This window comes from Balaenoptera musculus, chromosome 7, assembly GCF_009873245.2.
Source record: "Balaenoptera musculus isolate JJ_BM4_2016_0621 chromosome 7, mBalMus1.pri.v3, whole genome shotgun sequence".
Classification (NCBI taxonomy): domain Eukaryota; kingdom Metazoa; phylum Chordata; class Mammalia; order Artiodactyla; family Balaenopteridae; genus Balaenoptera; species Balaenoptera musculus.
The window spans coordinates 75019848-75042901 of record NC_045791.1 but is presented as its reverse complement, the minus strand read 5'-3'; the positions used below and the strand labels follow the sequence as shown (position 1 = coordinate 75042901).

Genomic DNA, 23054 nt, shown 5'->3' with positions numbered 1-23054 from the left:
TCCTGTAAATGAGCCGTGTGGCTTCAGGTGTCTGGTCAGCATGAGCGGCTGCCTGTGCTTCGTGTCATCCATGACCTGACTTGGCAGGATGAGTTGTGTCCACAGCTAACTGCATGTGACAGCTCCCAGCGGCTCATGGTGTTGAAGCTGTTTGAATGTCAGTATTCCTGCCCCAGAATGAGAGTCTTGTCTGTTTATCAAGTTAATGCTCGCGTGATCCAGAGTGAGAGGCAGGCAGGGATGGCCATAGTTTACAGGAAGTTTCTCATAGAAGGAGAAAACATCTTTGAGTCTTAAACTGGTGGCATTAACATTTCATATTTTTCAACAGAGGGAAAAGGCCAAATCCCCTACGTTTTAATGGTAGAAAATGTCAAATTACCATCCCACTCCTTGAGCTCTGAAAAATTGCTGTGGTTGATACCCCTCCAACTAGGTTTCATTTTTATTATTTTTAATGCGGGTCTATTTGGAACCAAGAAATTCTTTCTGGTTTGGAGCTTTGCTAATCTTTCTTATCACTGCTTCTGCCAACCTCCATGTATTAAGAAGTTCCTGGCTTTCAAAGGTGATAGAGGTCTGCAAGGCAAAGATTGCTTACGAATTCATTCAATAGATATCCCAGAGGCGGTTTTTTTTTTTTTTCCTTTAAGTTCTTTACTTATGATTGATTCTGCTTTCACTGCTTTTGGCATGTTTAACAATAACCCCTGCATGAAAGCACGTTTCCCAAATCTTAAACCAACTGAAAGCTAATAATACACTTAAGAAAATATCTCTTCTAGCATGCTACGATTACTCCTTTGCCTTCCATGTTTTCTCCATGTGTTCTGTCTGCCTGTCTATTGCCCTACTTATCTCAAATTGGTTTCATAAATTTCTATCCTGGGATTAAAATATGGGGCTGTAGTTCACCCAGGGCTGAATGTGAAAATAAATTCTTCTTGACTTCACGGTTCTTCCTATAAAATTGCCAAGCTTGAGCAGTTACCGTTCGTTTCCATGACAACCTCTTTCTGACTACAGTGGCTTGCGTTCTGGTTTTTCTACTAACTGATTTTTCTGTCTCTGCAATGTTTCTTGTGGTTTAACTAGGACAAAAGTATAGCATAGTATCCTTGTTTAGTAATGAGCACGTGCTGTCTGCAGGCTTTGAAATAGACACCCCAGATAAATTTGGAAGAACGTGCCTTCATGCTGCTGCTGCAGGAGGGTGAGTAGTTAACAATTTTAGTTGTTATCTTATGGCCTAATTACTAATTCATCTTAATTGACTTAAGTTGTCTGTGGATCAAAGGCAACTTCTTTAGTAAAACGGGTAAGAACTCTTTCTACCAATACCAAGTATCACTGTGTTGAATTTCCAGGTTACTCGTGTGTTTGTTTTTCCAAAGAAAAAGTGTTAGCCCATCTCATATAGAAAATATTTTTTCTTTTGTTTTCTCTTCTCTCACTCTTTTTTTTTTTCTTTTCTTGTTTTAAATTGTAGGTCTTTAGCCTATAGAATATATACTTACTTGGTACCTCTTCCACCAAAAGAAAATAATTTGAGATTTGTTCCTAAGTTTTTCCTCTTTCGTTGCTGGAAGGTGGTTGATGATCAAGGGAATCCAGGGTTGAGTTAATTCATGTTCATTTACAGACATTTTGGTCCTTATTTCAAAACTGATTTTTAAGTCCTTATAATGATTAAACGTGAACAGAGGTCAAGAAACCCAAAGGATAGGCAAAAAGTGAATTAATCCTTGCCTTTTTTTTTAAGTTGTAAAGAGAATTTTTCATCAGATACTCTTTTTCATATCAGTGGTTAGATTAAGGCTCTGATCAATATATTGTTGATATATGACCACACATTGGCCAAACATGGTTTCCTTTGGATGGCCTCGTTTGGGTAAGGTGTTGGTTCTTAATCAGTTTCCTAGTCTTAAGGAACAGCAGTGCTTCTCCATGTGTCAGCTGTATATGACCAAAGGTATTACCTACTTAACAGAGGTGGATTGACTGTGAAGCTTTAGGGCCCTTTATTTGCATGGCTCCCTTCCAAAGTCTTGTGTCTAGTTTTATATTCATAATTTTGTTATTATTTTTTAAAAAGAACCTCCTTCTCCTCACCCCATTTCCTCAAATTGTATGAACTTCCTGAGCCACACAACTTGGATCTGTCTCTGTCTTTGATCCTTTGGCTCAAAGAGACAGGTGCTTTACATCAGCTGACATGTTACACCAACACATAATGACCTCATAATGTTCTTATATTTTATGACTTAAACTAGTCGCTAGTTCTCTGTGAAAGGTGGCTATAAAGGGTGGAAGTGGGGTGGGGAGAGCCATTCGCACGTTTATCATTAATGAGATCATTTTCTTATTTAAACGATAATAAAGTCATAAATCCTAGGCCACTTCTTAGCATCCTAAGTTTAGAACAATGATGGATGAGTGTCTCTTTTTATGCCCCCATTTTAAAAAATATCAGACCTGTACAGAAAGTGGCAACAAACCATTCTGGATTCATGTCTGAAACCCCTATTAGGATTAGTATTTAGCTATATGCCCTTCAATAGGAAAATTCACTTCAATGGGTTCTTTTCTCTCTACTAAACATGATTTATTGCTTCTGCAAATGACAAAGAAGCTTTGGAAGATCACTACGCTCCATTACATCATTTTCGGCCTTGGTTCTGCACGTTCATTTACCTAGATTACCAAGACAGGGAAGTGCTGCTGTTTTATTTTCCATTAAGGAGAGTCTGGGTCGAAAATGGTTATCATAGTGAATTCATTCTGCTGTGATAAAAGGTAATGCTCATCCATTCTGGCTTACTGTTTAAAGGTGACATGAAATTATTATAGGTGTAAGGGGTTGTTTCATAAACTCTTGATGGTTTTGAAAGAGAATTTTAGGGTAAATGATGAAACCATCACTGAAAGGTTTCATCATGTAATAATCATTAAATTCTTTAGTCATGGAATTGAAAATGTTCCATCAAGCTCTTTAATGTATTGATATACTAGCTTTGAAAAAGGAATTGTGGGAACTTTAGATCCTTACGGTATGGCATTACTCTAATGTGTTCAGGTTATTTTTGTGTTAGCAGAATTTAAAGCTAGTGCTCTTATTTCATCTGGGCATGCACTCTGCAGAAAACAGCTCTTTCTGAAGATAGCCCAGCAGTTGGCTTCCACCATCTTAATGATGTTTTCCCTGTCTTTCTAGTAATGTGGAATGTATAAAACTCTTGCAGAGCAGCGGAGCAGATTTCCATAAAAAGGACAAGTGTGGGAGGTATGTAAACAGGGAACTCTGCTTCAAGTGCCTAAATAAAAGGAGTGGGGAGCAGTCCATCTGGAAATCGTGTTATGTTGACATGGTAAACAAGGAAGCTAGCTGGGGAGATTCCATTCTCAGAAGGAAACCCCTTCTACACCAACAAAGCAGGCACAAGGCACAAGGAAAGAATCTCCTCTCCCTGCTTCTGTTTAGAAGTGCCAATTGTTTCTCTGATCCTTCCAATATATATATATAACTTTATCCATGTGGAGGATTACATATTTTATATGTGCATATATATTTATATCTATAAAATATGTCATTTCCCACATGGATATAGTTTAGAAAATTCTGTCTGTAGCAGAGTAGAACACTTCAGCCCTTCCAACCCAGAATTTGGTCACAAGATCTGGAGCACTTTATTGTATTTATTGAACATTTCATTTTGGGATAAATCTTTAGACACATTTAAAACATGAATCATAACTAACGAGAACCTGCTGTATAGCACAGGGAACTCTACTCAATGCTCTGTGGTGACCTAAATGGGAAGGTATCAAAAAAGAGGGATATATGTATACATATAGCTGATTCTCTTCGCTGTACAGCAGAAACTAACACAACATTGTAAAGCAACTATACCCCAATTTAAATAAATAAATAAATAAAACATGAAACACACACACACGCCTCCTATAGCCCCTTTGGCTATTGGGATGGGTGATAGAACTTTTCTTACCTTAATTGTCCTTTGCATGCATAGCTAAATCATGCCATAATACTAGCTGGTACAGGGAAGAAAACAGCGTGAGGAAAGGTGGAGGAAGTGAGGACATGTTCAAGAAAACCTCAGGTCATTCAGTTTGGAAACAGCATTGGACACATTTAGGGGAGAGAGAGATACTTTATAAAGATAGACCAGGGCTAGCTTGGGAAAGTCTTCAATTCCAAACTAAAAAATCAAGGCTTTGTTCATTGGGGCAGACTGAAGGTTTTAGTACAGGTTTGTTATATGTAGGTATTGGACCTTAGAAAATCCAGTTCTTCATTGATGCCAACTAAAAGTTACATGGAAGTTGCATTAGGGCAAAGGAGGCCAAAAGGGATGGTATTGCAAGAGTCCAGAGGAGCAGTAATGTAGACCTGAACCAGGATAGACACTAGGAATGGAAAGAAAGGAGAGATCTACAGGTGGGTGGCCTTGTCTGAAGCCACCGTCTTTGTAGCCTTCGTTCTAACATAAAGTCAGAGAAAGGCATGTCTCTTGGCCTCCACACTCAGAGCCAACACCCCTAGGAATACTGCTGTCTGTGCTGGTGCTAATGATGGGTGTCTGTTTTGCAGACTGAATGAAGTAATAAACTGCTGTTTGTTTTTCAGGACCCCTCTGCACTATGCAGCTGCAAATTGTCATTTCCACTGTATTGAGACATTAGTGACCACAGGGGCCAGCGTTAATGAAACCGATGACTGGGGCCGCACCGCTTTGCACTATGCTGCTGCATCAGACATGGATAGAAAGTAAAAACAGCCTTACTTCTGTTTCCTCTCGGGGTGGGGGAGGTGGGGGGAGGTTGCCAAGTTTTCTTCATACCGCCTCACAGAGAGTGTGAATGAAGAATCCCTCTCATCCAGACCTGAAGGAGTTAGACTTGCTTCATCCCTAGCCCCGGGTTTCCCATTCTGCTCTCTTTACGTTTGATTAGTATGTGTCACTGCACAATTACTTCTCCTCTCTGTTCTTTGGGTTGAGTGCCAAGTGGAGCTGTCAAGCCCAGGTTTTCAATTCATTCAAATTCTGTCGTAATTTGTTTTGTCATATACTGCGGTTTTCATCATCACCACTTACATGCTTCATTTGCTGTAAAACTTACATTTGCTAATAAATATGTCATGTGTCAAAAATATCCATCTATGCATAATCCTAATAGTCTTCAAATGCAGCATCAGTATTTTAAAATAGGCACTGTTGTTCCAAACCTGGGCATGAATACTCTTTCAGGAGTTGGAGGAGAGAAAATTGGGTACCCTGACCATGTTTGGATTCTAGGTGGCTAGGAATGGAAAGCAGAATTAAGTGAACCAGTTCAGGGGGAAAAGGTGGAAAAGGTGCCCACAGTTTATGAGATTGTTCTCAAAGACTTGAGGACCAGGCCTTCCTTCATAGGAATACATTTCGGTGATCCTGTTTGGAGAACTACTGAGTTATTTGCTGCCCTGTGCTATGGAGTTGCTTCTGGGTCAGTACTAACTCCTTTTTTTGTAGATCAATGGCTTTCAAACGTATTAGACAATGACCCACACTAAGCAACACATTTTACATCATGACCCAGTACACACACTCACATATATATGTTTCATACATATATATGGAAAATGGAAACAAAGATTTCATAAAACCATATTTACTTTTGCTATGTGGGATGCATTTTGATATACTTTTATTTCATTAAAAAAAACCTACTGACTTCAACCTGCTAAATTGATTTCACAATTCAGTAATGGATTATGATCCATATTTCCACAGTTTGGAAAACACAGCTTTTTTTCCTTCATATAATACTGGCAAGACTGTTGTAGCCTCAGGATCCCAGGGCCGCATGTTATTAATTGAACAAACATTTATTGAGCATCTACTATATGCCAAGCTCTATGCTATTCACTTGGAATAGAATGGGAGACAAGTGTACTTCATCTGTTAAGAGCTGGCAGAGGAATCCTGGATGGTGAAGAATTGTTCTGGCAGATAAAGGGTGCTCAGGAACCCATTTATTCCTGGATAAATGAGATGCTCAACTACCAAGGAGGTAGCAAGGAATGTTGTAGGAGACAGGGAAGTTTAAGCTAGTCACTTCCTCTTTCCATGGGGAGTTTAGAATACTCATGGAAGGGCGGGCAGCATGATTGCTGTCTTAATCACTGATACCTCGGTGGAAGTTTTAGGAAAGTCATGTTCTCAGTCGGATTCCTTGGGAGAGAATAGACTTACTGGATGGCCTTGGGGAGAACCATGTATATCCTCCATGAAAAATCAGTAGTGCTTACTTCTTTTGAGTTGGGGGAGAAATTGTTAAGATATACACTGCACCAAAATCATTAGCAACTTTGCCACTAATTGTGATTTTTTTTCTTTCCCTTATGCTGAGAAGTAAGACTATCTTAGGAAACGCCCATGAAAATTCCGAAGAACTTGAAAGAGCCAGAGAGCTGAAAGAAAAGGAAGCTGCATTGTAAGTTTCTTCTCAGCTTAAGCACAAGGTGTAGTTACTGATGCTTTGTCTGCTGTTCTGGGTTGCCTCGTGGGCCAGCCTTACTATTTTGGGGTCTCACTTGGGCTCTTGCAGAAGTGATGTGGGCTTGCCTTTGGTGAAGAAGAAACTGTTCTTTTAATATATCTTTCAAATATGCTGTTTTCACACAAGGAACTCTTTCTAAAATTGACACACCTTTGCCGTGACCATCACTGTGATTGGTCAGCAGTTTTTAGGACTAGGTACCTTAAATACAGTTTCTGACTCTGCCATGTAGTATGCCTCAGGGGACATATTAAGCCTCCTCTGAGGGCCTCAGGCTCTCCTTTTGTGACCTGGGGATAACTATTTAGCAGATTCTATGAATAAATGTTTTGAGATTTTGGTGTGAAATACACCAGTTGTACTGTCCCCTTCTCCCCAGAAGACACCCATCAACTTACAAACAGCTCCTTGCTTCCTGCAGACAGCTGCTCTGTCACCCCTCATCCCACCTGCCCTGCTCTGGTGTCTGACAGAGATTCAGCTATTACTGTGATGGAGTGACTGCCAGCACCCAGGGCTGTGGATACATGGGAACCCCTAATGCTTCCTCCTCTGAGAGTCCTTCGTGCACTGGAAGTGGCAGTGAGAAGGTTGTGCTCTACCCGGTGCAGTGCCCAGTAGGTAGCTGGTGATCAGTAACTGTTTGTTGAATGAAAGAACACATGAATAACCGGTGCCCACACTTTGTGTCCTGCCCCCGTGAGACTCAGTGGATATAGTGCTCTAAGAGTCTGCACACACACAGTCCTTAACTTGCTTATTCTCTTCTCCTGCTGTCAGAGGAACCCGTTTCTGTGTGACTTGAATGCTCGTGTCCACTCTGGGGTCTTCCCACTGCCCACTGGGCTCTCCTCCCATGTCCAGACCATTGTGGAAAGGTGTGGTTAGAAAGTGAGGCCCCAGTGCAATTTGGGGGGGCATAACTTTGACTGTTCCTGGGGTGAGCACAGGAAACACCGCTGTGAGTAAATCAGAATAACAAAGGTTTTGCCCTAATATTCCAAAATTAAGATAATGGTATTCAAAGACTGTAGAATTTTAAACCACCTCAGCAAATGCTCCCTTCTCCAGTGAAATGCAAGCTTGCCCTGGGCCAGAGCAGTCCTCTCTACATCTGATGGAGAGGGAAGGAGCAGGAGAGGCAGGGGAAGGTAGGGACCAGCCTGCTGGAGATCTGTTTCATGCAATGAAAGGCTACTCCCCTTGTCCAAATACACCCCTGACCTAATGTGCCTCTCTTGAGTTTGCAGCTTAGGTGCCAAAATTACTAGTCAGGGCCCTGGGTGGTAAAGAAGACAAGCATTCCCAGTGAAAACTGGATTTCATTTGCCCTTAGGAACAATGTGGAGAATATTCACGTTCTGTAGTATTGTTGTTATTTCTAATAGTACTGTTGACAGCTATAGTTCAGCTGTATTCTGCATTAAATAGCTCTTTGGGAGTAATCCCAGTACTTTCCAAATTACATATTAAATTTATCAACTGATTTTTAGAGTATAATCCTTTCAGAAGCTGGGAATTGTGTGTCCACTAGAATGCTATTCCTACTGAGTGATTTTATTTCAAGAGCCAAATTCAGTTTAAAATGAGTCACACCTAGGATTCAGTCCATGGGCATTTAATTACAAAAATAAAAAAAGACTTCCTTTTAAGGTATAAATCACCAAAGACAGCCTGGTATATCAGGACTCCAATAATAGTTTGATTTATTACAGAGAATTTTATGGATGAATCATGTGATCTGTAGGTATTTGGTTTAAAAAATTTCTCTTTCATCAGGTTTTCTAGAAATTAAAATGTCTGTTTTAATATCTCTCTCTGTGTGTGATTTATTTACTCCTTTTGCCTTAGGTAAGTGTCATTTTAAGGTTTTTGAGTAAACTATAGAAATTTTCCATTGGAGGTCTTATTTAATATACAAGCTTATATTTAGAATCTTACAGTTTTGATTTGAGTATGAAATTGAATCAGCCTGGCCTTGTAGAGGACACGTTTGTCCCACTGTCACAGAAATAAAACCGAAATCGTGGAACAGTGCTCCCTGTCTAGTTCTTCCCTCTTTGACCAGCAGGATGGTCCCATTTGCAACACGCCCTGAACAGAACACCTTACGTCCCCGAGTACCTGTGTCTTGGAGTCTGGGGCTCTTCAGCAGAGGTGGTGCCACTCCCCTTCCTCTTACCTATTGCAAAGATGGTGTTTTTTTCAGAAAAATTACAACTGTGTCAGAAAAGGCTTTTTATTATTTATTATTTTAAATATTATTTTAAATTTTATTATTATAAAAATTATTATTTATTATTTTATTTATTTTTCCAACCTTTTGATCTCAGAGTCTCCAGTAGCAAGGTTAAAAATAAACCCCCCTCTCTTGAGGTTTATCCCATTGCAATGTCTTGACCACTTCTTTATTATGCTGAGAACTTGTCTTTTGAACGCGGAGCTCGAAAACTTATTATGCAGTAATCTTGATGACAGGCAGGTTCTGTACCTTAAGATGAGAAGGGAAAAAAAAACTTAATTACCCTCTAGTTCCTAAAGCTTTTCCTGAACTCTAGAATGGCTATTTTAAGCTGAAATAGGGGACTTCCCTGGTGGTCCAGTGGTTAAGACTCTGCGCTTCCACTGCAGGGGGCGCAGATTTAGTCCCTGGTCAGGGAACTAAGATCCCACATGCTGCGTGGCTTGGCCAAAAAAAAAAAAAAAAAATTTAAGCTGAAATAAAGATAGCTGCAGAAAACACACATAAAACATCCAGTACATAAACCCTCATTGCTGTAGGATTTTTAAAGAAACACTTCAACTCACAAAGTGCTTTGTGGAACACTCATAATAAGAGAACATTTACATTAATTATCCCTTTTGGTCCAGAGATGTTTTCTGAAATAACATCTCATCTTTATACTTACAGATGTCTAGAGTTTCTGCTTCAGCATGATGCAAATGCATCTATCCGGGACAAGGAAGGCTACAATAGCATACATTATGCTGCTGCCTATGGCCACAGACAGTGTCTGGAATTGGTGAGCTGTTTTGTCTTGATTTGTTTTCTCTCACACGAACACACATACACCCAAACCTGAAAACGCTGGTCTCAGTCTCTCAACACATGTGCCCTCACTGCCTAATTCAGTCCCCACTAGAACTCACCTGGAAGATATTCTGTGCTAAGCTATTAAATTGTTTCCCTTTACAATATGTAGATCTTTTTGTTCCATTTCTGCCCATTCTAATCTCAGAGCTGACTAACAATTGATTCTTTTCCGCATTAACTTGGACTAGGAATTTTAGACCCCGGTGTGGACACAGTTTGTATTTTGAAGATAATTTGGATGTATCAAATAAGCTTAGTATATATTTCCAGAGTCACACTTAGCACCCCAATATCCAGTAACAGTGTCATAAGATGACTTACAGAACCATTAGGCATATGGGTTTGTTATAGTCCCACATTTGTGGTTTGGGGAAAGAAATCGGCAAGGGTATCACAGCAGAATTTACTGGAATTTCTAAACCACCCCAAATTTCAAACCCATTAGTGATCAAGAAACACTTGATTTGGAGTCTGAAACTCCTCTGTTGGTGTAGCTTACCAGATGCAAACGCAAATGTCTACAGGCATAGGAATATAAAAAACAAGTGAAGTGAGCCCAGGTGTGGATAATAGGGAGTGGTGGGGACTGTGGCAAATAGAGAGGACATGTTCTGTCTGAGGGGAGAAACAGCTAGTCAGCTGCAGCTGATGGAGACCAGATGGTACTGCAGACCCAGGTTTGCTAGAATTCCACTGTTTCAAGAGAAACTACAAATCTAGACTTCTTGTGTGGAATTTCCTGTTTTGAAAACACTGGGTGGGCTAGAAAGAAAAATCATGGGTTTGTGGCTGAATCCTGCCTGCAGGCCATCATTTGCCATCTTCTAAACATCACCCTTGGTTCAGCTTCACCAGGATACACGGGGTATCCCAAACTCACCTTCTCTGGTCCAATGATAGGTGCCACCTTCCTTACTGGACTCCAACTGTTTTCCTTGTTCTTTTAAAGGAGAAGTCCTACTTTTCAGAGTTATTTGAAGGTGTGTTTGGTGAAACACTTGCCCTTCATCAACTGCATAGTTTATTGAGAAAGGCATGCGGCAGAGAGCCCGCAAGCAATGGTGTGAGCGCCTACATAGAAATGACTCGATGCCCCAGTGAGGTCCTTTACCTTTGGCCTTGCTGCTGGTTTTTCAAATGGTTCCACTTAGGGTCTTTCTTACTATATTTGTTTTAGCTATGAATGTGGGAAAATGTTCATAAAGATCACCCAGTTTGGAAATAAAAAGATGATTATTCTGGTATTGATTTTTGTGACATTTATTGGTGAATTGTACCTACCTTCATCATTTCTGCAGACTTCCAAGTCTGCTTTTCCTGAGATTCTTGTGGATGCTAAAGATTTCTCTGCTTGATCTTGGGGGTGGCATTTTTTTTCTCTCCAGTTTTAATTCCATCATGGTTCCTCTTCCCGTTACTGTGGCTGCATAACAAATTACCCTAAAAGTTAGTGGCTTAAAACAACACTAATCACTTATTGTCTTTGTTTCTGGTCAGGAATTCAGGTGTGGCTTAGCTGAGCAGTTCTAGTTAATATCCTATGAGATTACAGTGTCGGGGGCTGGCATAATCTCAAAGGCTTCTTCTCTCATTTGTCAATCACGTGGGTAGGAAGAATCGAATTGCTGACGTTCCTTGGGCTTTTCTCTCCGTCTCTATGTGGTTTCTTTATGCGGTTTTCTCTAGTTAGTATGGTGTTTTCAGAATAGCTGGATATCTTACCTGGTGGCTCAGGTTGCTAAAGGTATCTGCCCTGGGAGAGAGTGTGAGTGAGAGTGTGAGCAAGTAAAAGAAAGAGACCATATTACTTTGAACGATTTAGCCTTGAAGTTCACATTTCTGCGGCATCTGTTCATTGCCGCAGTCACAAAATCCAGAGAGGTGAAGTAGATGCCACCTTCCAAGGGCAGGAGTATCAAAGAATTTGTGGACATATTTTAAAACCCCCCAGTTCCATAGGAAGCTGTAGGAAGCCAGTGACGTCATAGCCTTCTATAAGTTGAATTTAAAGTAGAATCACAAGCGGCCCAGGGGCAATCTCTTCTCTTACAGATGAACAAACCAAACCACAGGGGCATTTACTGGGTTGTCCAAAGTCATAGCTCTGGTCAGTGGAGGAAGTGGGACCATGAATCAGGATCCCTGATTTAAAAAAAAAATTTTTTTTTACCACATCATGCTGCCTTCCATTGCTGGTCAAAGCTCTAGCACCATCCAAAGCTTTTCAACATAGGGCAAAATCTTGGTAGGACTTGGTTAAGATATAAGGCAATATCACTTCTTCCTTCTAACACCAGCAATGGAAGCTGATCTAGACCTATCAGCAAATAGGATTTGTGTTTAGATCCCACAAAGAAAGGAGTGTTTGTGTGTGGGTGGGTGCGGTGTGTGTGTGTGTGTGTGTGTGTGTGTGAATCAGTGGCAGAGTGAAGGTTTACTACTGTAACTACCCATATGAGCCTGCATTCCAAAGTTTACTTAAGACACAGCTGTCTTTAATTGGTTTTCTCTATGAAAACCATATGTCATCATTGGACATATGAACTTTTATTTCAAAGATTGTTATTATAGTCTTGATAACTTGTGCTGTTTTAAAGTACTTTGATGAGTTATCTTTAATCCCATAGTATAATAATTCTGATAATGATTTACCCATAACACCTTTTTTCTATGTAAATAATATATGGCACATTATTTTCATTTTTCAGGAAAGCCCTTTCAGGGCCATTATTTCTGTTATCCAATGAAAAGGTTTTCTGTCTACAGAAAGTTTCACAAGTGCTATATGATAATGAAATTATCCCCTTGATTAGATCAACACTGTGATTTACAAAGCAATAATGATTCTTGGAAATTATTTACATACTTGACATACAGCACTGTATAATTTTAAGGTGTACAGCATAGTGACTTGACTTACATATATTGTGAAATGAGTACCATAATAAATTTAGTTAACATCGATCATTTCATATAGATAAGAGAGAAAGAAGGAAGGAAGGAAGGAAGTAGAGAGAGAGAGAAAGGAAGAAAAAGTTTTTTTCCTTGTGATGAAAATAAGGACTGTTTTTGAACAATAAGTGGGCTTTTTGAAGGGCATCTTTTCTAACTTTAACTTTCTCTCTCGACTAGGACCTCAGTGCACTCATATTCCTTAAAACTCCCATTTATTTGAGTACTAGGTGTTAGGAAAGCAAGCCACTTAACCAATATGCACTAGGAGGAGGTACGTTCCTAAGACTCACCACCACCATGCCAATCTTCTCCTTTATCTCATGACCCAAACACCTCAGTCCTCCTAGGGGGTTATCTGTTTTACAAGTTGGTCCTGACTCTGTGTTAGATGCTAGAATTATGACAATGAAAAACATGATTCTGGTAGCTCTGAATGGCTTACTTGAGCCTCTGAACAAGAATTATTCAGGGAGACCTTTTTTTTTTTGGCCGCACCGCACGGCATGCAGGATCTTTGTTCCCCGACCAGGACCAGGCATCAAACCTGTGCCCCCTGCAGTGGAAGCACAGAGTCCTAACCATTGGACCACCAGTAAATTCCAGGGAGACCTTTCTTTATGTCACATTTCCTAGCCTATGTTTCTGGCCTGTGGAAGGTGTGGAGAGGGTAAATGAGTATTTGTGGCCCCTGGGCCTCCCATAGCAGACCAGGGCCTTTGTGCTTTGGAGTAGGAGTAGGATTAAAAAAGATGGGTGGCATCAGAGCCAGCTGATTTGTGAGGTTGGTAAAATTTGTCTTTTGCCTCTTTTCCCAGAGAGCAATTACTGTGATTACACATATCATTAATTTTGATGCATATTTTATTTGACTCTTAGTGTGTGTTTACTTGGCATTCGTGGTTTACGGCTCCTGTCTGTGATCATAAGCTTAGAATTTGTAAACCGTCCTTTGTGTTCAGTCCATTTTGCTATAATCAAAAAGGAACAGAAATTATTTAAGTTGTTTTCATTCTATTTCCCTTATACAAAGTACTATTGAATTCACGCAATGAGCAAAAAACTTCTAGAAAGTAAGGTGAACCCCTTAGCCTTGATAGAAGAAGTTCAGAATTCTGCCAAGTCTGGCTACTTAGGCCAGTGTTTTCAGCTGGTCTTGATCAAAGATGTACGTTCCGTGTGTGCAAGCAAAAATCTGCCCACAAGTGTATGCTGAGAGCTGTCATCAGTCATATTCAATTGGGATCAAAATATCAAAGCGGAGCAGAGGAGACTTGGCTAATAAAGCATCTTGTGTCTGAATAAAACTTATGTTTGAGTGGAGGAAGGGAGTTGGCAAAGGAGAGCTCTGTGCCTCCCTTTTCCTTTATCTGGAATGCATTCTTACCGACTCTGGAGAGAAAAATCAGAGTCGTGCCCCTATTTGGAATTTGTGAGTTTATATGGGCACACTGTTTTTCTCTTACAACATTAAAAATTTGTCTATGAAAGAAAGATCTTTGTGGCTTTGTTACTGAAATGGAAAAATGTATGTGCCAATATAATTACATAAATTATCTATGGAAATTTAGAGATTGTTTGAAAACTCTAGGCCTCTGATTAAACTCAGTCCAAGATTCTACCATGCCAAATCACTTGGAATTTGGCTGCTTCCTTGGGACCTTCTTTCCCTTTCACTGTTACGAGCTAATTTGAACTTCAACTGGGAGAGATTATGGGGGTGACAAATGCCCCTGTGTGTATATTCTAGGAATTTCTGGGATTCTCCGAAGACAGTTGTATCTTGGGCAACTGAACACTGAAATTATGCTGCTTTTAAATGTGTCTTGTATTTATCATAGGGCTTTAGGAAACCATTACCCCCTGGCTTTGTATAAGATGTACTCACATTGGCAGTGTCTAATTAAGCTTCTCAAGACTGAGAAAGCAGGATATAGAAGAGGGGTTTAAAAAAAAAAAGAAAAGGAGAGCTACTTAGCAGTCAGCTGAGGACACGATGAAAACCCCGTGAACTTGAACCCCAGCCCCAAACAAGTCTCTGATGGCTTTTCTCTGTCCCCAGAGGTTCTGCTAAGAGATGGAACTGGGGGTGAACATGACCTCCCAGCAGGCGGACTTCCAGTGGGCAGTGGAAACTTCAACAATGCTAGTCTTGTTTTTTCTTCTAGTTAATTCAGTTGAAGAGAAACATAAAATCTTATAGGGAACTCTCATTAAGGGAGGGAGCAGAGGCGTGGGCACAGATACTTTGCTGCTGTCGGCAGCCTCCTCACTGCTGTGAATAAAAATATAAGCCCACAAATTTTGAATCAGAATTTGGATGTGAGTCTATGTTCAGAACATTGGAGTAGACAATATTTTGGGACAAAATGTTCCACTTATCTCTTTGTAATAGAGCAAAAAAGAAATTTTTTTTGGCTTTACCATGAATGAATTTGGCAACTGATGAAAGAACCATTCAATAGGATGTATTAAAATAAACAATTTCAGTTTCACCTTCAGTCGAGTGCTCAGGACAGTGGAGCCATTGCCCCCACATTTCAAAGTCAGATACTAGTTTTCAACCCATGGCCCCCTTGCGCATTTAAGAGGCTGAAGATCAGAGAGCAGATTTCTTTGGAGATAGTTCTGCTTCACATCCCATCACCACTCCCCTGCCCCTATAGCGCGGGAGAAATCCTGATCCCAAGCCCAGTGAGAGAAGCTTCAAGGAGATTGCTTGGATATCTGATATGAATTCCACACACTTCAGGGGGCTGAGCGGACTGGCATGTGATGAATCTAAAGACTGAATGGCTCTGATTAGAGCTTGCTTGCTGGGAAGTTAAATAAAAAGAGGGCTGTGGTTGAGAAATACTCTACCCCCACCAGTGATAGGTCAAGAGTGTATGTTTCCCAATGTCCAAATATGAGCCAAGGGCCAGAGCTGGCCTGGAGTTCTCCTGGATGCTACTCAAGAGGGCTGCCTGGAAGTATGGGGAGGTGTAGGATGCCTGGGGTTGGGGAGAGGGGAATGTGAGCTACCAGCAGAGAGGGGCAGTCACCCAGGGAAGTTGGGAAGTTGTTGGAGAACCTAAATAAGCATCCGAGAGACAGTTTTAAACATCTGACCCAGTCAGAGGATCACTGCCAGAAGGGTGCCAGTCAGTAAGACCATTGTCCCTGTACCCTTGGTGTCCTCCTTTTCCCTCTTCTTTTTAGTCCTGAGGGAGGCAGAGGCAGCCAAGAGGGGAAAGGAGGAGGAGAAGCCATAGTCTGGGAAAGAGAGAAGTCAGCCTTGTCTCCTTTCCCCACTGGGGGAGGCGGAGAGGAGCTTGGGTGCTAAAAAGCATTCAGGGTTTGTTACTACATAACAGACATTGTAATTACTGACATGAAGTTATGTTTGTGACTAAAGTGCCTGGAGAACTTTTTGTTATTTGTTGGAGATTTTATCTGAGGTGGCAGGAAAAGAAGTAGTCTCATAAAGATTATACCAGGTATAGGAAAGGGAGAATAAAGTTATTGTTTGATTATACCCCATGACTCACTGGTTCAGTACAAAGTCACACACTTAGAGTCATTATTTTAGGAAAGATTAACACTCAGCTCTAAAGAAAAAAAAAAACTATTACGCTTTAAATATATGCGAATTTAAATATCAACTTTATAAGACATAGGTTCTAGTAATGCCAAGCACTTATCAGGTACCAAATTGTTGAAAAAATGAATCACACTTGTGAATGATAAAGCCTGACTTAGTGATAAAACTTAAATGCTAGTTTATAAGTATTATGGTGACTATCCTGTTAGGAAGGTATTTCATAGAATCCACAGGTGAGAGAGAAAATGAAAATGTACTGTTCTGTAGCGTGGCCTTTTCTGTAGATTTGATTACTTCCCAACACCAACTCCAAATTTTATTGCAACCTCTCCTTTATTTTTTTTTTCTTCAAGATCTAAAAAGCTGTACTGATGCGTCAAATTGGTATGAAGACATCTACAAAATTAAAATTACACGCACACACACATGTATACACACTTCCTGTAATTTCTTATAAATAGCTAGTCAGCACTAAGGGATTCATAGAAGAGGAATCATTGCTCCTGATATGGGAGCTTTAAGGACTCGATGTAGCAGAAAGGAAGATTTCTTAAAGAGAATATAACTTAAACATTAGCCTAAAAGAAGTTTATCTGGTCTTCCTTCCTTTCTTCCTTCCTTCCTTTCCTCCTTCCTTTCTTCCTCCTTCCCCTCTATCCCTCCCTCCTTCTTTCCCTTCCTTTCTTCTTTTCCTCCTACACAATTACAGACCCATTAGGCAGGCCTGAGGAGGGTAGGAAGGCAGTCCAGCTGGGGCCCAAGGAAAAGGATATCAGGAAAGCAGCCCAATAAATATTGGAACTTATTCAAGGAGCATGTCCTAAATGTATATACACTAAACAACAGACTGTAGTATATATGAAGCAAAAACTGATAGAACTGAAAAGATGGAGAAATCCACAATTATAGTTGGAGATTTTAGCACCTCTCTTTTAACAATTGATAGAACAACTAGATAGAAAATCATCAAGCGTATAGAAAAACTCAATAATATAATCAGCCAAGATGACCTAATCAACATTTATAGACTGTTCCACCCAGCAACAGAATGCATATTTTTTTCAAGTGCCCATGATATCCTGAACCATAAACCAAACCTCAACAAAACTGAAAGAATTGGAATCATATAGAGTGTGTTCTCCCACCACAATGAAGTAAAACTAGAAATCGATAACAGAAAGATACCAGGAAAATCTCCAGTACTTGGAAATTAAACAACAGACTTCTAAATAATCCACGGGTCAAAGAACATCTCAAGGGAAATCCCCAAAACTACACTGAACTGAATGAAAATACAACAAATCAAAATTTGGGGACACATATTAGTGCTGAAAAAAATTGTAACACTAAATGCTTACATTAGAATAGAGGGAAAGTCTCAATTCAGTAAGTTTCTACCTCAAGAATCTAGAAGAAAGCAGAGCAAAATAAACTCAAGATAAGCAGAAAAAGGAAATAATAGAGATGGGAGCATAAATAAATAAAACTGAAAACAGAAAACAATGGAGAAAATCAATGAAACAATGACCTGGTTTTTTGAAAAATCAACAAATGAAGTAGGGTATATTACTACAGACCTTGCAGACATCAAAAAGATAATAAAGGAATATTATGAATAACTCTATGCAAAGAAATTTGACAACTTAGGTGAAATGGACCAATTTATAAAACAACACAAACTACTACAATTTACCAATATGAAGTACTGATCGTTTGAATAGTGTATAACTATTTTAAAAGTTGAATTTTAAAACTTTCCCAAAAGAAATCTCTAGGTCTAGATGGTATCACTGGAGAATTCTACCAAATATTTAAGGAAGAATTAACACCAATTCTACCCAATCTCTTCTGAAAAATAGAAGAGAAGGGAACACTTTTTAATTCATATGTGAAGCTAATACCCTGATACTAAAAGCAAACAATGGTAGTACAAAAAAAGAAGTATATGTATATATAGATGCAAAAAAATCCTTAAATATTAACAAATAGAATTCGGTAAGAATTATATACTGTAACTGAGTGGGATTTATTACCAGGAAAGCCTATTTTGATATTTGAAAATCAATCAATGTAATTCATCATATTAACAGGATAAAGAAGAAAAGTCACATGACTGTGTCAAACACTGTAGAAAAAATGTTTGACAAAATTCAACACCCATTAACAATTTTCAAAAAACTCTCAGAAAAAAAGGAAAGTAGGGGAACTTCTTCAACTTGGTAAAGAGCATTTAACAACTTAATGAAGAACAGCTAACATTGTACTTAATGGTAAAAGACTAAATGTTTTCACCTGAAATCAGGAAGAAGGCAAGGATGTCTGCTTTCACCTCTCCTACTTGACATTGTGCTGGAAGTTCTAGCCAGGGCAACAGGGCAAGAAAAAGCAGTGAAAGGCATAAAGATCAGAAAGGAAAAAAAAAAAAAACTTTTCCTCTTTGCAGCTGACGATTGTCTACATAGAAAATCCCAAGGAATCAAGAAAAAGTAACTAGAAATTATAAATGATTTCAGCAAGGTCACAAGATGCAAGACAAACATACCAAAATCAATTGCATTTCAGTATACTAGAAATGAACATGTGGACATCAAATTAAAAATACAATATTATTTACAACTGCCCCCCAAAAAATAAAATATGGGGATTATATGCTGAAAACTACAAAATGCTGATGAAAGAAATAAAAAAAGATATAAAATAATGGAGAGACTATGTTCATGGATTGGAAGACTCAGCATAATAAAGATGTCAGTTCTCCCCCAGTTAATCTGTAGGCTTAATGAAATTCTTATCAAAATAACAGCAAGGTTTTTTATAATAGAGGTAATATTTTTCTAAACTTTATATGGAATGGCAAAGGAACTGGAATAGCTAAAACAATTTTGAGAAAGAAAAAGTGGGAGAAATCAGTCTACCCAATTTCAAGACTTATAGCTACAGTAATCAAGATTGTCAGGTATTGGCAGTCTTAAGATACATAGATCAGTGGAACAGAATAGACAACCCAGTCATAGCCACACACAAATATGCCCAACTAATTTTGACAAAGGTGCAAAAGGCATTTAATAGAGGAAATGTAGAGTTTGCAACAAATGGTGCTGGAGCAGTTGGACAGCATAGGCAAACAACAATGAGCCTTAATCTAAGTCTCACACCTTATACAAAAGTGAACTCAAAATGGATCATAGACTTAAAGGTAAAACATAAAACATAGGAAAAAATCTCCAGGATCTAAGACTAAGAGTCTTAATACCAACTAAAAGTCTTAATAGGCAAAGAGTTCTTAATACTGATACTTAAAACTGATAAATTGGACTCCATCAAAATTAAAAACTTTTGCTCTGTGAAAGACCCGGTTAAGAGAATGAAGAAACAAGCTGAAGGCTGGAAGAAAATATTTGCAAGCCACATGTCTGAGAAAGGACTAGTATCTAGAATATATAAAGAATTCTCAAAACTCAACAGATAAATAAATAAACCCATTAGAAAGTGAGCAAAAGACACTAACAGACATTTCACTGAAGAAGATAAACAAGTGGCAAATAAGCACCTGGAAAGATGTTCAACATCATTAGCCATTAGAAAAATGGCTCCACTGCACAGCGCAGCCCACTCAACTTCCCCTGGAAGAAACTTCCAAATCTGTATCTCTAACCTCAATCCTCTCCAAGGTCCAGGCTCATCTGTCAAATGGCCTTATAGATAACCCCATCCAGAGGTCTTTCTGGAACCTGAGTGGGTTCTGAACTTTATGGCACCAAATTTCATGGAATTTTGACCAACAATATAAGGTCAACAGACCCTCGGTCCTTGAAAGAATCCCTCACGCAAAACAAAGCCCTAATTCTCTTTCAAAGCCTTTTCTCATGGGGGACAAGTTTAACAACCATGCCTATTTTTAATAAAGTCATAATAATGGACATTTATTGTAAGCATATTGGGCTAGACCCTGTGCCTACATCATCTCATTTAATTCTCACAACAGCACTGTGAAATAACTCCTGTTTTTAATCCATGTTTCACACATGAGTATCCTAAAGTACAAAGAAATGGAGTAACTTGCCCTGGGTCTTACAGTTGGTGTGATATAGAAGCAGGACTCAAATCCATATTTATCTAACTCTAAATCCCAGGCTTTTAACCGTATGCTCTACTGTCTGGAGGACTGGCAAACTCCAGACTTTAAAAGACAAAGCTGTCTCAGAGGATCTGAATTCACATCAACCAAGACAGTGATGTCCAAACAAGATATCACTGAGATGAGCAGTGTTTCAGCTTTGTCAAAGGGAAGCAGGAGGACCTCAGACAGTACCAGTATCAGTTATGTCTGTGTCATCCATTTCTCTGGAAAGTCTTAGGCAAGGCAGTCTGCATTTTCTTTTTCTGTCAGGAGAACAGAACTACCTTATAGCATTCCCCATCCTGTGAGGGGTAAAACCACCCCAGCTACAGTTCTGAAGTACGTGCCATTATTGGAAATCTGCAGCACTGACCCCTGGACTTCACGTATTTTCATATAAGCACTCTTACTTGGGCCCAGCCTTCCTCTTGAAATCTCTGTTCAGTATGTTTGTAACAGCTGCTGTCAGCTTGGCCTCACTCTTCTTATGATAGCAGCTGCCAGGGATGACCCTTTCCAGCTGGGGGTGGAGTGGGTGGGAGTGAGGGGGAGGGACTTCCCAGCAAGATTGTTTCTCCAAAGACACTTTATTCTTGGCAGCCGCCAAGGCCTCCTGGCTTGTGAGGTCTAGACCAGGTCCCTCTGATAATCACTTCCCTTCTTGACCCTCATTCAGTAATAGAAAATGTAGAGGCCCGAGCATTTTTAAATCAGACTAAGTGCTCACATACACACCTGTGCCTCCAGGTCATGGGGTGACGGTGCCCACAAAGAACAAAGAGCCCTTCTGAGATTCCAAAGAAGGGTAGAGGCCCAGCCATCTGTAACAGCTGAAAGGAATATTTAGAAAAACCAAACCACTCAGCAATAACTAAGATTTATTTTCTCTTATGAGCAGATCCCTATAACCTAAGTGATAACATCACTGGATTTAAATTCTGTGGGCCATTCTGTACTTGGAAAAGTAGTTTTGTTAATAGTAAACAGTAACATTCGCTTGATCACTGGGAAGCCATTTAGCATAGAGTGACAACTTCATAGCATTTTTTCCCCCCAATTCAAGGATTCAGCCAGCTGCTGCAGGTCGTGTAGTCCTGTAGTATGCATTTAGTGAAGAAAGTCCACGTATTACTGAACCTGTGCAGTTCAAACTCATGTTGTTCAAGGGTCAACTGTATTGTTGGTCTGTTAGGATTTTGTATTTTTGTTATTTTTATCATTATCCAAAATAAAATGTGATCTTCCAGAAGAGTACAGGTGCTATGCTGTGAGAGTTCAGGGGAGGGCACATCCCATTCTGGGTTCAGTGGTTAATGAGAGATTACCCGACACTCGTCAACGCAATGCATTTGCTGTGTTTGTCTCTCTAGATTTCTTGTCTCATCACCGCCACTCCCCTCCCCATTTGTGTGAATGTGGGATAGTAGCACCAAACCTGAAATGCGTTGAATGATGGAGAATGTGGGTAGATGTTTGGACTTGGTTAGACCAATTGACCAACACGTCATTTTCAGAATATCAGAAGTTTTCATGATGGTTTCTCTCCTTTTGATGATATTCGCATCATCCACTAAATAGAAAAGTTGTAACTGACATCGTACATTGGAGTAAAAGGAAAATGGATGCTGTATCTCAAATTGTGCTCCTGAATCCCATTACCATCTGGGATCAGTCATTCATAAAAGATTAAATGTGAGGCAGGCACACATCTGAATATATGTGTGTCAGTCTCTCCCATCTGTTTTAATTTTGCTTAAAATAATAACAGCTTTCTTTACCCACTTACTTGAATCTGCGTTGATTCTTTTAATGTTCATTAGCCAGAAGTAGTCTGTGGTGTTTAGCTAGAGTTTCAGAATCCCACCAAGATTAGCTTTAATTGAATCAGTAGAAATTTTCTTTAAAGCTGTATATTTTAATGACTGAGCTAGAATCACTAAAATGTTAATTGATGCTTAGAATGGGTAATTTATACTGTAATTTAACATTAAAAATGGTAACTGAAGATACGTTTATGTTGGTTTACACAGCTTTTGTGGGGACTAAGACCAGGTAAGCAAAATGCCTTTCTGAAGCAGGGTACTTCTACTATCACATAGTTTTTTTAATTATTAAAAAAAAGTGTGTTCAAATCTAGTATTTCCTTTTTTCTCTTTTTCTGCAGTTTTTAATCATATTACCATGTCCCTCCGATTTTACATCCCTCTCCAACCTACCCCTACCTCTCAAATATAACCTCCCTTGTCCTAGGCAAATAAATTTCACCTTGTGCTGAGGCAGAAAGTAAATTAACACAATGATAATGTAATTTAGGGTAAACTAAGAATATCATCTAGAAGAGAATTACTTAAACTTAAGAATTGCTCTCAGAAGTCACCATGGAAACATGAGGGCAATGTTACTGTTTTGCTTGGTAATACACAAAGAACTGGATGTGCTCAGCAAGTGGAATTGATCAAATGTAACACCCATGACCCTGAATATTTTACAGGATTGACTACTTGTCACCATTTCAATATGTCTGTCACTTAATGCAATCAAATGTTTTGCAGTGCAGAACTTCAACTGAATTAGCTCTCAGATGAGTATTTTTGTTGATAGATAGGTGGATAATGGATAGGGGACTGAATACATTTTAAATAGTATGAAATCCAGGAGACCTGCTGCCTTTTTGTTTTAGATGCCAACTTACAGTGGTGATTAAGCCCCAGAGTTATATAAAGACTCTCTAATAATCAAAG

General features: G+C 39.4%; 1 protein-coding gene across 1 annotated transcript in view; it reads left to right on the top strand.

The window, feature by feature from the left end:
- The window catches only part of ANKRD44 (ankyrin repeat domain 44), a 325239-nt gene that overhangs the window by 227631 nt on the left and 74554 nt on the right, over positions 1-23054 (top strand). Inside the window, 5 exon segments of the mRNA XM_036857992.1 lie at positions 1096-1213; positions 3215-3283; positions 4649-4789; positions 6418-6498; positions 9476-9587. Of these exon segments, the coding sequence (XP_036713887.1) occupies positions 1096-1213; positions 3215-3283; positions 4649-4789; positions 6418-6498; positions 9476-9587 (521 nt within the window).